The sequence below is a fragment of the Natrix helvetica genome (genome assembly GCF_964273705.1).
Source record: "Natrix helvetica genome assembly, chromosome: 2".
In the NCBI taxonomy this organism is placed as follows: Eukaryota; Metazoa; Chordata; class Lepidosauria; order Squamata; family Natricidae; genus Natrix; species Natrix helvetica.
In genome coordinates, this window is record NC_138552.1 from 181882871 (window position 1) to 181901202 (window position 18332).

General features: G+C 35.8%; 1 protein-coding gene across 2 annotated transcripts in view; it reads right to left on the minus strand.

Annotated features, from left to right (window-relative positions):
- Window positions 1-18332, minus strand: part of ASCC3 (activating signal cointegrator 1 complex subunit 3) — a 225777-nt gene that overhangs the window by 51471 nt on the left and 155974 nt on the right. For both annotated transcript variants that reach the window (XM_081945730.1, XM_081945729.1), the window contains exons 27-34: window positions 17543-17709; window positions 17297-17442; window positions 17076-17196; window positions 15486-15628; window positions 8100-8237; window positions 6316-6436; window positions 5221-5353; window positions 4978-5103 (exon numbers count right to left, since the gene is read on the minus strand). In XM_081945730.1, coding sequence (XP_081801856.1) covers window positions 4978-5103; window positions 5221-5353; window positions 6316-6436; window positions 8100-8237; window positions 15486-15628; window positions 17076-17196; window positions 17297-17442; window positions 17543-17709 — 1095 coding nt within the window. The remainder of the gene's footprint in view (window positions 1-4977; window positions 5104-5220; window positions 5354-6315; window positions 6437-8099; window positions 8238-15485; window positions 15629-17075; window positions 17197-17296; window positions 17443-17542; window positions 17710-18332) is intronic.

An 18332-nucleotide genomic window follows, 5' to 3' on the forward strand; every position in this document is an offset into this window, starting at 1 on the left:
ATGACACAGATAATGAAAGCAGGTTCCAGAATATACTTTTTAAAAAATATCTGCCTCTACTCAGAGAAAGTTGTGAAGAAAAAAAATCTCACAAGAACCCGGTTTGTGATTATTGTAATTTTCTTGAAACGTAGAAATATCTTATAAATATAACATAAACAGCCATCTTAACGAATGGTGTTCCATTTTATTCACTTAAAATATTTTCAACATCATGCAATTTAGGTGATGCTATTGATGAGAATTTGTTTAACTTCAGGATAGGATGCTTGGGCAAAATATGCTATTCTAAGCATAGCCCTGATAGATGAAACACTGGGGAGATGACCCAATCAATGTCTTTTCTGTATCTAATCCAAGAGTTGTAGTTCAACATGCCTCGATTGGTAGGAAATTGGCCTTCCCTGGAGAGCCATTTCATTTGCAAGAGAAAAGGGATTTCTGCCACTAATACATTGAATGGCCATTATTATCATTTTTGACTGGTAATCAAAATGGAACCAAACTGTAGAGTTACTTTTATCTGACCAATACAATTTGTTAGGCTGTCTGCAAAACCATACATGTTTTGAAAGCATCAATGATTTAGATATAAGTTTATATTTAACCTTGTTTGTCTTATTTTATTTAAAGTAGACATTGTTCAATTTGTCGACCTGTAGAATTCTGGCCGGAGGTTGTAGTAAAAATTACTCACTTATTATATTTTTGCTTTCATAGAATATGTCAAATAACTGCAGAATGATACTTAAACAACAAATTATGCTGCACAACTGTACAGCTCCTTATGCTGCACTCAAAGAGGCTCTGAAGAGTTGAGAGACCATCCAAATAGCCATAAGAGATATTAGGCAGAAAATTAAAAAAATATTCTCTCATTCCAGTGAAAACTTTTATTGGACTTTAGCTTGGTTACCTTTTTAAAAGGAGAGCTTTTCTGTTTCTAGCACGTTACCTCTAGCAGAATCTCAGAAGTAATAAATAGAAAGGACAAATAACCGAAAGATTAATACATCTTTCTGACATTAAGTTTAGTATTTACCGTAATTGTCACTATCAATGTTTGCAAATGAATTTGTTGCCTTATGAAAGGGGCAACTTCATTTTTTTATATCTTTCCTAAACCAAAGAAATTAAAGAGGAGTTTTGATTGCCAAAGATTCTTTTTCTTTATATCCAAAGATAACTATATATGATGAGTTCTACTCTGGTTTCTTCTCTTACACTAGTGTGTGACTCCATAAACGCAGAGGGTATTATGCTCCAGCCAAAAAAATAAAATAAAAAATACTTCAGAGAAGAGAGGGGAGATAGGTAATTATGGCATGTTCAGATAATGAAGCATATTTAAAAAAGGGCTCTGCATGTAGTGTCTTTGTTTTTCTTATAAGTTGACAGAAAATTTGTTTTTAAAAACAAATATTAAGAAGCATTAGCAAAAAAGGGAAGTGTTGACAATACTGTGATCTTAAATACATTTATAAAGGAATTGAGTGCCACTAAAATTAATGGCATTTGCCACGGTGTTACTCTGCCAGATCCAAATGACTGAGAATAATGAAGACTGAACGCCTAACATTCCAATTATTAACACATATGATTGTTTAATTCTAGAGGACAGCTATTTATCTAGGGCTCAACGGTTAAAAGAAGAGCTGGGAGAGAGAATATTTAAAACACATTATGCAGTCTGTGTCCCTTCTAGCTCTTCCCTTTCATAATTAGGATGGAGGTAATGGATGAAGTCCTTGAAGTCTATCTATTCACTCTGTCACAAACACACTTTCTAGTGTCTTAGCTCATTTGTTACTACTTGACCAATTTGCAACTTAGATTTTAGCAATTGGTGACATTTAAAACTATGTGAAAATCAGCTTGCACACAGGGTAAGTACATACGAACATAGCAGGGTGTGCATGGAATATTCACTCTAAGAAGCATTTTACCATTTATGTCAAATTCATTTAAGTCCTTAATATAGTATGATAAGATAGCAGAGAATGAAAGTAACTAACTGGTTAGTATGCCAGGAAAAGCTGGACAGCAAAGCAATAGTGTGAGAATTATTACTCTGAAGCATGCCTAAACTGACTTATGGACTGTTTTGCCTGATGAAATCGCTATTTATATATATCTCACAGCAGTGATGGGCTCTGTGGAACTGCTAAGAAATATTCATATCTAGACTTTATATTCTGGGTCCTATACAATGCTAATTATAATTATAATTGGGAACGCTTTCTATTGAAGCAAGCAATTCTATTAATTAAGCAAAATAAATTTTGAAGAAACAGAGAGAAGTTTGTGCAACATAAGCAGACCAGTATGTATGTACTGTATATGCATATGAGAGTGCATGTAAATATGAATGTGTGCACATGGACACAAACACACACGGACACAAATCTTTACTACTTAATGGCCACACTAGGTGAGGAATTCAGGGAGCTGAAGCCAACCCAGCTGGAGGAGATTCAGACTGCAAAATACTATATTAAATGGATAAGAGGATGGAACATATCTCTAGAAAGACTGAATCAAGATAGAAAAAAGCGAAGCAGTGGACGAATACCATCTAGGAACAGATTCCCGGAAAGACTGAACACTGAATTCCCCTTCCCATGTAAAGTCTTTTTAGATAGTAAGTTGTGTGACATATTTTAAATTCAATAGGTAGACATCCATCTGCTCAACAGGCATTGTTTTTCTTTCTCTTGAGACTTGATATACATCCTCAAAATCTGTTCCAAAGGTTTGGGGCACTGTTTCTATTTAACAAAACACATAATTGGCTTCTGCTCATTAGAATGATGCTGCCAATTCAAAAAGAGTAGAAGCCATTATGCTCAATTCCTGTGGGTTATAAATTGAACCTTCAGACAATTCTGAAGAATGATAGGCTTGTGCATAGTTTGATGATGATTTGGGAGGGGAAAAATGTTTGGACATCACACAAAAGCAGCATCTCTCTTCAGTAAAGTTGCCCAGCCTCGTTCCATCTTTCCGTGTAAGCATTCTGCTTTAAATATCATATTAATTCTACTGAATAGACCCCTTAAACTAGTGGCATCCTTTGTTTTTAGGCTTGTTCAGAAGGCTGAAAGAAGTCAAGGGTTTTTTTTTTTTAAATAAACATCAGAGGTGCTGTGTTACTTCTTCTGAATCACTTGAAAAGTGTGCATAGCCCTAGGGATTCTAAGCAACAGACTGGCAGTTCTGTAACAAAAGCACACCATCTTTGCCTTTGTTCTGAGAATAATGCCCTACATGGAAAAGTAAAAAGTACTAAAGTAGAACTGAATATTTAATGAAAAAATATCATTCCAGAGATTATATTCTGTTGAAATCAAGACAGCATTAATTGACAGCAAATAAATGGTATGTGCCTTGTCACTGAGTTAGGACTATTTTTCCCCCTAGCAAATATTGTATTGTAATTATTTCTTAGTATTTGGTACTAGTGCTTAATATTTTCTTCTGCAAACAAACATGATTTTAAATAATGGTTAAAAATCAGAAAAGTAAAAAGTGACTATCAGAGAATGCTCAAGTTCATACTGTATTAAATTATTTTTGGAGGACCAAATCTCATATTTGTTATACAGGGGTAGGAAATATTTGGTGGCCAATGGATGAATTTATATTTTTTAATGGATACAAATTGTGAATTATACATGTGGAGAAGGTTAGATATTTCAGGAATTTGACAGCTCCTAGTCTTAGAAAAGGGCTAGTCTGGGAATATACAGACTACTGTAATAGTAGATTACAACTACTATTCTCTTCTCATAGCACTGAATATCTTGAAACAGATTTTTTCTACAGATCAAACTATCTGTACCAGTAATATAGATGTTCTGGTTTTCCAGACAGCTGCTTCCCCAACATTGTGGCTGATATGGCTGAGTACTTAACTCTCATTTTGCACTGCAATTTTCAAAATATTGAAGCTGGAATATCATAATGAATGTCATACTGATTGAAAATTAGAAGCTGTTGTTTAAAACTTGCCATATCATTACTATTACTCATTCTGAAATTTAAACTCAGTGCTTTGCAAAACATGGAATTATTTAGTACTTAATAAAAGTGCAGAATTAGTAATGAAACATGGCCAGAAATTTTAAAAAAGCAGCAAGATTCCCCTTCTGCCCAATCAATAATAGCCCTATGTGCTATTTTGGGGGGGATAGGGGTGGGGAGGAAATCACTACAAGTTTGAAAAGCTGATGAGAAAATTAATTGTCTCTGAATTTTGAAAATATCTTTAAAGAGCCTAAATACAAATTATACTGTAATAATTAAAACTTAAGAAATTGTTTGCTTCCTCACCAGTTAAAAGCTTATTTGATAAGCAAAATTGCAATTTGGATCAAAGTGTGTGGGAATGATCTGCAATTGGTGGGGTTAACCAATAATGCCCTTTCGTTCTAACCATCTATAGAATTTCACCTAAAAATACATAACAACATTAATTCTTGACTTAAGATTCCATAGCACTTCATCAATCATCTATAATAGGAATCTCTAAATTTGGCAATTTTAAGACCTGTGGACTTCAATTCCCAGAATTCCTCCTTTAAGGTCTTAAAGTTGCCAAATTTGGAGATTCCTGGTATCGATGATTGATAAGAAATATTGCATTGATAAGAAAAATCCTGGGATTTTTTGTTACTCTTGCAGGGCATGCCATTTCCAACATTATTCAATAGTTTCTAGAAGTAAATCTTCTGAACCGGAAGTGAGTGAAGGTTGTGGAAATAGACCAGTCCCAAAACAAGGTAGTTTCCATAATAGGATACTATGAACTGGTTTGGTTTGGAGGATCTGTATCTAGAAACTGCGAAACTGACCCCAGAAACAGTACAGTTCATAGGAAGAACAATGTGTTTTGTACACACACACAGATAAATAACTAGCACAAACTCTTGGCCTTCATTTGGCACTTCAGTGAGAGCGAAGAATGTAATAGCTTACCTGGGATTCATAATAAGACGGCGGAAAAAGTAGGTCCAGGTGATATAATCCATTGCATCTTGCTTTGAAGTTATAGTTCCAGCTGCAATTTCAGCATTTAAGTGATCAGACAAAACTTCTAGTAAACTGAACAAAAACAAACAAATAATGTACCAGTTATAGTTCCTGCTGCAATTTCAGTCTTTAAGTGATGAGACAGAATTTCTACTAAACTGAACAAAAATAAACATGTTCCTCTTTTACCTCGATTCTACTGGAAAAGGCTCATAAAGGAATTTTTTGTAAAAGTCTTTCTTGATGTCATGAACCAGAATCACAGCTTTGCCTTGATCATCAAACTGAGGTCGACCAGCACGTCCCATCATCTGAAGAACATCTATGAAAGTGAAACAGTAATAACATATGATAGACTCTCTCTATATATCTTTTTTTTCCATTCTCTCTCTCTCTCTCTCTCTCTCACACACACACACACCCTTTTTATTTTAAAGTAGATTTCCAGAAACATCAAAATGGTGTTTTTAAACACAAAAATATTACTTAAGAGACATATATTGCATTTATTTTGCTTATACCATAAAGCTTTTTTTAATGTTGTATTCTGCTTGGAAATGTTATGCATGGCAGATAAAATGCAAAACTTTAACCATTAAAAAACATTAAAAAGTTATTTCCAGTTATTCCCAGTTTATAAAAAGAAAGTTAAAATAAGCTTCAAGTGCTTATATGAAAGCTCCAACAATATCGTCTCACATCCTCAGTGTGAAATTTGGTTTCATAAAAGATAAGAAATAATGGGGATTAGAAATATTGTCTCCAAGATTCCAAATGTCATAGGAAAATAGCCATTATAATTTCACATCTCTGATAAATAATAGAACAAGGAAATGAACATAAAATCCCAGGCATGATTCGAGATCTTTTAAACTATATGTTATCCTTTGGGTGATTATTTACATAAATGAATTATTCTGATTGTAGATTCTGTACCATATCAGCTACATAACTTACATATCTAGTTCACCTTATTTCCTCTTTGTAACTGTTACCTGTTTCCAGATGTAATAATATTTCTTATATTCTATTGAAGGTATTATTTTTAACTTTTAAATCAAACCCATTATATTGTTTAGTGGGTGAGAAGTGAAGATAGATAATACATTTTTGTAAATTGTCTGATTTTCTTTAAACGTATCAAAAAATTAAAAAATCCCGTTATTATGAAAAATCTGAACAAATCATGTGGCGTATGCAATTTAGCCTAATTCTCTTTCATTTTCAGGAATAAGGATTAATCTTTCATAGAGTAAAATAGTCCTTTTCAATTTGTAATTATACCTGTAATTGGATAATCCACATAACGCCTGGTTTTCCCATCATAAAATTCTGTTCCTTTAACAATTACTAAATGTGCTGGAAAATTGACACCCCAGGCTAATGTACTTGTGGCAATAAGAACCTAAAAAGGAAAAAGATGTAACTGTAAACTTTTTCTTTAACAAAAAGTGTAAACAAAACTTATGTTTTCGAAGTTAATAAAATGTGGCTCATACAGATAATACCTGGGTTGCGACAGTAATTGGGATTGTGATGCGATCATAAAGTTGCTTAGTGACAACAATCCTGGCTGTCCCTTTTGCTGATATCACCTCAAGATATGTGGGTCATTGAGAGTAAAGTAGCAGAAGTTCCAGGTAAGGAGAAGGCGGGGTAGGTGGGGAGGATCTGGGAGGCCCAACACAAGCTATGCACAAGCACAGAGAGGCCAGGGGAAGTAGCGTGTGGTGCTACACCAGTGCAGAGAAGTAGAATAGCCTGGGGAAGATGGTTGTGTTGCTGTACAAACATAGGGAGGCCAGGGAAACAGGGAAAGGAGGCCACGTGGAGACTGGTGAAAGCAGGATATGGTGCTGCATGAACACAGGAATGCCAGAGAAAACAGGGCACAGTGCCATGCAAGCTGTTATGTCACCATTGGAGCCTGAATCTGTGGAGGAAGATGAGCAGGAGTTGGAGCTGAGGAAGATCGAGGGGGCGACTTCGTTGGCTTCAGAGGAATGTGGGGAGGAGGCCGACCAGGGCCCCTCAGGAGTGGGACGGCTTGCTAGCAGGTAGGAATGGAACCAGGATGAACAAGAGGGCAGGCAGTGGAAATAAGGAGCAAAGGAGCTCAGGCAATGAGCAAGAACCCCCTCCTCCAATCCCTGATAGTGGAGAGGAGGTGGGAACAGCGCAGGCCAACCACAAGACTTGGGAGGAGAGCACCCTGTCTCTCTTCATCTGGGGATTGAGACTTAAGGAGATGCTGTGTGGAGGGCAGTTTGTCGTGAAGAAGCACTGAATTCATGGGAGTTTTGGGTGCCATTGCCGACGTTTGGAGTTTCCTGGACTACTTGCTTTATTTCTTGCTTCCTGCATTAATTGCCTTGTTCCTTTGCTTCCTGAAACCATTGCTGTGTTCCTTTGCTTCCTGAACTCATTGACTTATTCCCTTGCCCTGCTGGATTTCTTACTTTGTGCCGGACTACTTGCAGCCAGAGGCTGCTGGAAGTGTGTGTGTGGATTGTGTGATCACTTAGCTCTGGGACTTGCAATAACATGGGAGCATTTGGGGGAAAGTCGGAGCAATAAAGGGACGATTTGAAGTATCAGCTGGCTGTGTTGCCTCTGTGTGTGATGACACAAGCAGAATGAGGCTGGAAAGGAGTCCATGGGTTGGCCCAAGAACAGGGAGGCCAGGGGAAGGAGGCTGCAGATTGACACAAGTGCAGGGAGGCTGGGGACAGGAGAATGTGATATCATACGAGTGCAGGGAGTCTGAGGTGATTTATCAGAACAATTTGCAATCTTCCTTGTTGACTTGCTTTGTGGGAAGCCGATGGGGAAATGTTGGAAATTGAGATCAAATGACTGTGAAGCACCACAACTGTCATAAATATGAGCAGGTTGACAAAGTACCGAACTTGTGATCTTGTGTCTGCAGGGGTAGTGAGAAAAATGGAATTTTGAGGACCAGCCATATGTACCACTTGTTCAGCAGCATCACAACTTTAAATGGTTGCTGTACAAATGGTCAGTAAGCAAGGACTACCTGTATGCTATTATGCATATAGTAAACATACTTGGATTTTACAATTCACAAATAGCTCTTCCACAGTTCTTCTGTCTCGTTCATGAAGGCCAGCATGGTGGATGCCTATTCCAAAAGCCAGGGTCAATTTAAGATTAGACTCTCGTACTGTTGAAATGATGGCACTCATCTGTAATACATAAGTTTAACAGTATAAGACAGATTTACTTCAGAATCTTTCAGAACATTTTCATCAATAGCAGGAATGTTAATTAAAAAGAGTTTTCAAAACAATGTATTACTCACAATATTTTATAAATAAAGGAAAAAAGTTATCCTGCTAAATTATTTAAAAGCCCCCCCCCCCTAAACTTAACCTTGGCATAAATCTGTCATGGCAACATTTATTTTCTATGGTGCACCATAGTGGTATCTTCATATCACCTCAGTCCGTAAGTGGGACAGACTTATATTGTACTCAATAGCATTTAATGTTAAAAGTGATGTTTTACTCTTCTTCAACTACCACCTCAATGTCGGTATAATTTGTTAGGCTTTGTTGCTCATTCTTTGTAGAAAAATCAGAGAACTGGCATTACTAGGAACAGAAGCAGGATAAGGACTAGCTATACGAATAGCAAATGTGATGCTGGTATAACTTAGTTCCAAATAAGGGATAAGTGGAGTTCAGCATGAGAGAACAGAAATAGTCAGACTCTTCACAAACAGGTTTATTTAGGATTAACAAACCACTGAAGTAACAGGGTTTGGCACAAAATAAGTGTTATAGATCAAGTCAGCCACACAAAATAACATCCAACTTAAGTCAAAACATTTTTCAGATAATAAATAATTATAGGCCAAGTTGCAAAGACATAAACATATAACAAGTATAAGTAAAACCTTAGAAATCCTTTTTGAAAGCTATCTTCCACACACCCACTTAACTGCTTTTGAAAAGTTGGCCAATCTCAGAAACACTGTTTCATGCAATGTGTAAGAATTTTTCTTAAGCTTTTATGCAGAACGACACATAAAAATACACAGACAATATCAGAAACCTTTAGACTGGAAAGCATTATTGTTTTCTTTAAAATGTTAAATGAAACAATTTATCTTATTGTAGCATAGTAGCAGATAAATTTGTTTACAGCATCAATATTACTGTACATCTATCAAGAATGAAGGAACTGTTCCCTCCCCCCCCACACACACATTGGCTAATGAAGGAAAATAATTTCATGAATACAAGAAACTCCAAAGATCAGTTTTGTAATCTATTTACATTTAGACTAATTTTAAAAAGAAAAACCGACAGAAAGCAATATAATGCAAATGTCGCATTTTGATAATGATTACAATGTGGACACTATCTGTTGTAGTCCCGCTACCAATATGTTTATACGGTATTAAGAAAGCTCTAGATGAGTCATCCTACAGGGAAACAAAAAAAGATTAATGTTGCTGTAATCCAAATTTATCTGAGAAGGACAGTCAATTAGACAGGGAATTAATAGGATGGTATAGTAACAGACTTCATTTTTCAAATAATATTTCGAGTCAGAAACAAACGATCAAGAACAAAAACAGAAGGTAAGATTCCTCTTGGTTCTGTTCTGTGACTGAAATATCTGGTTTTCTCCTTAGAACAAATAATATTAAATAATTCAAATACAGACACTGTGCGTTCTCTTATTCCTGTTAAGTATGGACCATAATGTGAGAGTTTCACATCACCTTGTTTCCTATTCATACTGGATCACAGATATTGTAATATTAAATGTACATTTTGTTAGCAAAGCTTCATCATAAAGCATTCCCACCCCACAGACTCTGATTTACACCACTGGGCGTTTATTCAGAGGGGATGCATTTAAGAGTTGTTAGGCTGGGGATGGCATTCAAGATCCAATTTGCCCACTGCTTTATATTAGTGTTGTGACCTGAGCTATTGTTGACTATATTTGCAATGCCATGTATTTATCACAGTAAAACCAAAGGACCTTTATAAGGCTTTCCGCCATATATCCTGCCATTCTCTCATGTTAATAACGGATGATTTTACTTATTTCTAACAGATTCTCTTGCGTTTTCACAGAAATCAGTAGAGCAACACAGCAAGAATTACAATACTACCTATGAGCATATACGACTGCAGAATTCTGAGAACATTTTGTGAAAAATTCCTGTGTGATTATTATTTTTTAAATAGACATTATTTATTACCTTAACAAATTGAGGCAAAAGTATTAAAAGTTACTGCTGCGCAAGAATAAGTTAATTAATCTAGAAGGGACTATGATTGTTTATGGTAGCACTTGTTTAACAACTATTCTTCAAAGTATAAAACAGTTTTTCGTTATGATCCTAAATTTCAGTGAACTCAGAAGACTTGTATTTGAGTAAAGATATGTAAAAGAGTAAATAATAAACACATGTTTTATTTTACTCCAGATACTATCCTCTACAAATCCATATGCATACACAGCAGTTTTCTTTTGAAAGAATGAATCATTTTTATGATCAAGGGTAATTTGCCTGAAACAAATCCAAATTTATTCTAAGCTCAAAGAAAACTTATATTTTCACATGACAAATAAGAATTATTTTAAGTCTATTGAAAAGGGCTGATTGTAGTATTAATGCCACAATAAAAAAATAGATCTTTCCTAATAAATCAATGTAACCTGTTGGTACTAAAGAAGAAGGAAAAAACCCTGCTATCGTTACTTGACTTAATTATAAGCACATTCATCTTATTGTGATCTCTAAAATCTGAGCCTAGGATTCCTTTCAAAGCATACCGTAATATGCTTTTATATAATTTTAAAGTAGCAAAAAGGAAGTAAAGAAATAAATAAAGTTTATGACAAGGTTATGGAAATTGTTGCCAAACTTGACTATATATTTTTTGCTTTATTTATTACACACATGTAAAATTAGGAATGATATAACACAAATATATTTTTTAAAATATACCTAAAAAGCTTTTGTTTTAAAAAAGGCAGAATTCCATTTAAGTAGATACATTACCCTGTGTCTGAAATTCTTTCCAGTCAGGGTATAATTCAGCAAGCTGATGACAACACTGCTGGCTCCGAAAGAAAAGAGGAGACCAGATTGGACAAGAATGAGCTAACAGATTGTGCAGTCCAATTCTGTCCCCTTTGAGTGTGATATATTGTTTCAAGATGCTAAAACCCCATACTTTCTCAAAGCATTATCTGCTGTCCTGGTTTTCCCATTTTCGGGGAATCCTCATTATTAGTACTCTGTAGCCTTTTCAAAGCACCTCAGACTCAGACCATATGCCACTGCATAATGCTTATCGATGGTCTGAAAATGGCCAGTAAAGAAAGATGGGTTGCACAAAGAATCAGGAAAGTGATGAAGTCTTAAAACAAAATATAAGCACACATTTAACATCTGGCACAGATGTTGTGCAATGTTAAAATGTCCCTGTACTAAGGTACATTTTTTTAAAAAAAAATCTGACATCATTCAATACTACAAAAGAAAATGGTGCTGAAAATGCAAAGACAGATTCTGCTCAACCTCCTTCCACATTATTTATGGACATAAATGCTGATATGCATCACTCTAACTGATGTGACTTAATACTGGGTATAATGTTAGAACTGAATCTAAATTACACAGTAATTTTCAGGCAGTTATATCTTTTCCACTTAATCTGTTTCCCAAGAACAGAAACTATCCAGGCAAGGTCAACCACAACTTATGCAACTTACTCTTCACTCTAGGGTAAAAAGTAGAGATAAATATATCATCAAGAAAGAAATATAATTTAAGAAATAACATTAACACATTCTAACTCAGTGTTAACATTTTACAAATAGGCAGGCAGTGTATCCTCTCCAGCTTACAACTTCTATCCTTTGCTGTGGGCTGTGCTGACCTGGTATGAAGGGAACCAACTTTCACTCTCTCTCTCTCTCTCTCTCTCTCTCTCTCTCTCTCTCTCTCTCTCTCTCTCTCTCTCTCTCTGTGTGTGTGTGTGTGTGTGAGAGAGAGAGAGAGATTCTTGCTGCTTAAACAAGTTCATGAAAAAGCCCCATCTATTATGTGAAAAGGTAAAATACACAATACCCCAAAATTACATTTAATCTGATTATGCAATTATGAAAATCACACTGATATTAGTTAATGGTATAAGTAGCCAAAATGAATCACATGCTTGACAATTATTCAATTCAAAATAGAGCAAAATTACAGGTGGACATATTTCCCCCCTATTTTCAATTCCGTAAAGAAAACATATCTTCACCCACTGAAACAGTCTCAGTTCTACATGTAGCTTCCTGTTTAAAAATCACACAAATATTCACCAATTTCTTCAATATGTGCAATTGGCTTTTCAATTACATCCCTGGGTTTGGATGAAGTGTTTTAAGTATTACCAAACATCACAGGTTCAAAATACTGTGGTTATTTAACGGAAAAGTTGTAGTACAATCTTAACATCCTGCACATGTTTAAAATGTTAAATATGTTGTAATTTTTTTTAATGGTTACTAAATTTTCTTCCTCTATATAACTAAAAGCAGTGGAAATTTCAAATTACAGCACAGGACAACAATCTCAGGCAAATACCGTGTCTCCCCAAAAATAAGATAGGATCTTTTCTTTTGACACTAGGCCTTATTTTCAGGGAGGTCTTATTATTTTTGAGGTGCAGAAGGCAGCGAGCATGGTCACCTCATGGCTGCTGCTGTGTTGCAATATTTTTGGGTAGGGCTTACTTTGGGGAGGAGGGCTTATTTCAGTGCATGCGCTCAAAAGCCTGGTTGGGCTTATTATCTGGGGAGATCTTATTTTCAGGGAAACAGGGTAGATACGAATTTCATATATTCAACTTTTATATACTCCTGTTGGCAGCAGATTTTTATCAAGCAAATTCTTTAGTTTAGAAAATATTAGAATCATTATTGCAACCTTCAGACTAAACCTGTAATTTTCCCCCTTGTACTATTTTGGACTTATGCCCAATCTACATTTATTTTGTTTTATTTCATCCAGGACTACGCTGACATTTTTACTGCTTCAGATGGAATAGCAATAGCCCTTCAAACCTCTGTTCCCTGAAGCCAATATGTTCAATATTAGAGTCGTTTTGGCACTATAAACAAAATGTCCAGCCCTGTGCTTCTTTCCCCTTCTTGTGGTAAAAATGGAATAATGAAAATGTATTTATAAATTGCTTTCAAGGGATCTCAAAACTCAGTTGACCAGGACGACTGCTTTACTCTCAGTCTATGCTAAGTATGCATTTAATGCAGGACAGCTTTCACATTTATTTTTTCAAAGAGAAGATAGCACCCCCTAATCTTTGCTTGTAGAAAAAAATCCTACACCACAAAAGAAAAATATATAGTTAAAAAATGATGGCTGTACTTAGTGGAAGCCAAAGCCTATCCCTCTTACACTATTGCACCTAGAAATCTTTAAAACAGTGGTGGGTTGCAGGCAGTGCACCCCAGTACGGGCATACTGGAGCCTGCCCAGAATACCGGGTACCGTTCTGGTACGATGCTCCGGAGGGCCCACCTGCCCGCCCACGCTCCTTACTTGTCTTTAAACCCTTCGGCACTTCTGTGCACACGCATGGCGTGTACAGCGCCTCTGCAATGCTCCGCCGAGCAGCTGGAGCAACAACAAGGCTCGCGGAGGCGTCGCTAGATGGTGAGATGCCTGTGTGTACTGCACGTGTGTGCTTGCGTGCCGTGTGCGTTCATGTGGAAGACGCAGGGCCCCATTGCAACCGTACCAGTTGCAATGGGATCCGGAACCCACCACTGGTGTAAAAAGACATCTGAAATTGATGTCCATTGAAACAAATTGCTATAACATGCACAGCGGTGGCATAGCTGGCAAAAACAAAAAGAGGTCACTGATCTCTATTACTGTTTGCTTAATAAAAAGCTGCACAAAAAGCTTTTTTTTTTTGGTTATATCCATAAACGAAAGTACATTTTGAAAATGTGTGTGTATTTTTATTTTAATATACCGGATGCACCAAGATAGATCTCAGAGGCCAACAGACCATCTAAAGATTCTAAAATTAGGTCAGAATTTGTGAACATCAGAAAAAATGTTGTTACACTTAAGAATGTTTAAAGATCATAAATCAAACAAACAATTTTTAGTTTATAAGAAAATGGCAACCAATTCAAACATTTAATGTAATAAATTGTTTGTGGGACCTGACCTTTGGTATGCTCTGTATATACCCAGACAAATATATGTATGTGTATATATATGTTATAGAGAGATGAAGAGTTTGTAGGGGTCAAATGCCCTGTTATACAATGCAATACAATAGCAGAGTTGGAAGGTACCTTGGAGGTCTTCTAGTCCAACCCCCTGCCTAGGCAGGAAACCCTATATTGTTCAGACAAATGGCTATCCAACATCTTCTTAAAGACTTCCAGTGTTGGGGCATTCACAACTTCTGGAGGCAAGCTGTTCCACTGATTAATTGTTCTAACTGTCAGGAAATTTCTTCGCAGTTCTAAGTTGCTTCTCTCCTTGATTAGTTTCCACCCATTGCTTCTTGTTCTACCCTCCGGACTTTGTTCCCGGACTTTCAGTTCAGAAGTGTTCTTAACCTTACATGAAACTTCAGAAGTGTTCTTAACCTTCATTTTCTAAGAACAATGTAGTGAATTGGGAAGACGTTTGAGGACATGTGAAATAAAATGGTACATATATGTCACATATTCTTGGGTTTTTTTTGGTTGTGTGATGCTTGTTGATTAGAGAAGCTCATGGAAAAGCCCTAAATAGTCCATAAAAATAGGGAGAAATACATGACAGTATTTAAAGATCACACTATCTGAGTATGCCATAGTGAAAATCATACATAAATATCCCAAGCCAGTTTAAGCTTGGGTTTCAGCTGCTTGCTAAAGCCTACCTACTGTGAGATCTCGAAAACATCAAAGATAATGGTTCATGTTTTTAAAAACAGAGCTAGGAAATATGTTATAATTGACAACGTGAACCACATAAGTCACAGCTTATTTCAAGCATACATGCAGGCATGTATGCAATATTATGGGATAATGCCTAAGGAATCAACAGCACTCATCTTTCCAGTTTTTTGCTCTTGAAAAGCAAATAGTGTTCTCTGAACTCTGGTTACAACTCCTTTTATAGAAATAAACTCTCCTTTGGTAATGATGAAACATGAAGTTCTGGGAACTTGTGTTCTGAAAGAAGAGGTCAAGGAATGATTAAAGGAACATGAAACCCTGAAGCCCATTCTCAACTAATGCATCAAAAGTATTGTATGTGCCAACTTTATGTCATAAAAGTGGTACAGAAAAGCAAAACAAAACCACGATCGAAGTCACCCAATTCTATTTTTAAAAAATAATTTTCATATATAATTCACTTAATTGAAGTAATACCAATTTACCTCTCTTTCATCCATATTCAGCCATTGTTTTGGATCATCTTCAGTTGCCAAAAATGCAATGAGCTCCAAAGCTGTAAGTCTAGTTTGTCGTCTGGATGATACAAAGATAAGAACTGGCTTGGCTGGAGAATGACTTCTAATGGCTGTTAAAACACAAAAGAAAAACCACATAATGGAATGCAACTTCTCGTTCTAGTATCTCCTTCAGCAGCTTCTTCTCGGAGTGTCAATGATTGTTATGAATTATGAATTAATTATATTTTCCTTTTGAATTATTTCAAAAATCTAAATTTATAGCAAAGTCAACTTTCTTGGAATGGGGGGGGGAATGGGGGTTTAACAGTTAATACAGAAAAAGAGGAAAGTAGTCAAAAATAGCATTTTAAAAATGCACAAATGAAAAGCTCCAGCTTTTAGCACAATTTTATGGGTGGAGAAATAAAGTTTACAATGGCAGCTGTTGACATATGCGTATCTATATTCTATCAAACATATGGAAATAAAAACATTCTCTAAATTATACTGCTAAAGTAATTTGATCAGAACATAGAGGTATTAACAGCATTCCTTTAGGTATAGTCATACCTACACACACACACAGTGTATTTAAAATTTAAAAAAATGCTGAATGTAAAAATAACAATTACTTCTTGGAATATTTGAATGATACTTGGCAATCTAATTTTAATACTAATGACAATATGCAGGTAGGACCATAGGCATGTGCATGTGTATACATATAACAAATGACAAGGCTGACATTGCCCCTTCTTCATATAGAAATCAATACATCTGTTTCCTGATAGAAAGCTTGACAGATAATGCATTTTTGTTGTTTCAGGAACAGGTGTGGCTGAACAGCTCTGGACAGATTTATAGTTCATTAGTGTTTTTCTACTATGCTCTTCTTTGAGGTGTAAATAATCTGAACTGCCGAGATTGGTCTCTAGTCTCCAATCAATACTTCGCTTCTGTCATAAGGCTAATTAGATCAGCTAAAAAGCCACCTCACAACTGTCTCCTTACAATCAACAGCAGTTCACAATCCAAAATTTATTTGGGGACTTCTTTTTAATTGATATAATAAATATTCCTTATGGAACTTACACAGTATATGCTTTAATAAAATATGAAGGTGGTTCTTAAATTTGTCCTTTCCAGTGCAAGAATAAAAAGTTGAAAACAGAGACATCTCTGGATACACTTACATTTCTGAAGTTTATGGTTATGCTGTGAAATTAGAATTATGCAAGCTTAACTTGATGTCCAATTTCTGTTTACGTTTTTTGTAAAGATTCCATTAGGAGCAAATCTCCTAGTGAATTAATACTGAGAATGATTTACATGTTGTAAAACTCAACACACTAATAGGAAAAGGTTTTCACAGTGTCAAATGGTAACATAAATTATTCTGTCTGAAATATATTTCAGTTGCACTCTGTGCTGTTAGCTCTCTAAATGTATAGGGCAACACATAAGCCATGTTGTTGAAAATACATTCTTTAAAGATACAAATAAAGGCCAAGAAGCAGGTATTATAAATGTGCCTGCCCATAGTATGAGGTGAAAGAAATAGCTAAGTTTGCATACCCTGAAATGCTGGTTTGTTCATGCTAGCCATGCGAGGACAGTAATGCTGGCCTGGGAAACCTTGTATGTGAACTTCCAATGGAACTGGACGCACGGATGGCCTGAAGTTAAATAGCCCCATCTAAAGAGATAAATAAAGTTATTTTTCTCCCTCATGCTTAAGACTGTAAATATTTTAAAGATAATACTCAGAAAGTCAACTGTAAGCATCATTTACGTACTTGATTAATATTTAGCCAATCAGCTAGATCCTTGGCATTGGCTAATGCTGTTGACAGACCAACTACTCTGACAGGCTTTTCTGTGTGAGACGAGATGAAATTAGTCCGAGACACAATAACCTCTAGGACAGGTCCTCTCTCATCACCTAAGAAAACATAAAAAAGAAGATATAGATATACAGATATAGATAGGTGCAGCCAACACATTTCAGTTCCAACAATGATACAGATTAAAGCAATTCCTACCTAACAGATGAATCTCATCTATGATGAGGACAGAAACCTTTTGGACATAACTTCTATTCTGCCAGCTTCGGCTGATTCCATCCCATTTCTCTGGTGTAGTAACAATAAGATCAGCTTGGGCAATGGATCTCATGTCAGGAGTTACATCCCCTGTCAACTCTACAACCCTGTAAAAGGAATCATGTGGTCATTGTGAAGTATTAGAACACACACTTTTATCACTTTGTAAGTGGTGATTTAGTCCTGAATGTTAACAGGGACATGGGAAATAACAGTATTCTCTCTGAACATAAGGGTGACACTACAACAACATTCCTAATATTGTGTTTACTTCTTATACATATTCCACCCCCCCCCCAAAGGAGTGTGTTGCCATCCTAATTAATGTAATTCCTTTCACAGGCAAGTCCTAGGTGGTAATTAGGAGGGAAAGATGGCAACACAGAGGTTAATGAAAATCCAAGTTCTAGGAGAGAAAGATTTGCCTAATTTTCTATCCAAGTCATGATGCATAGAAATATGTTTTTTCAAAATGACTGCAAATTTCAAAATGTCTAGAAATATCTTGAACTGTTTCATGTACAGATTTTAAACTGAGGCTAAATCAATAACACAGGGAGTTTTTATTAAGCTGGATTTGTATACATACATATATTAAGAAAAATATTTAAAAAGTCCCAAGAGCTTGTTATCTGTACAAAATATATTGTCAAGAAAACAGTTTTCAGATTTCATGAACTGTATGTGGTATGATGGTAAGGAATATGCATAAATATACCAAATCTACATA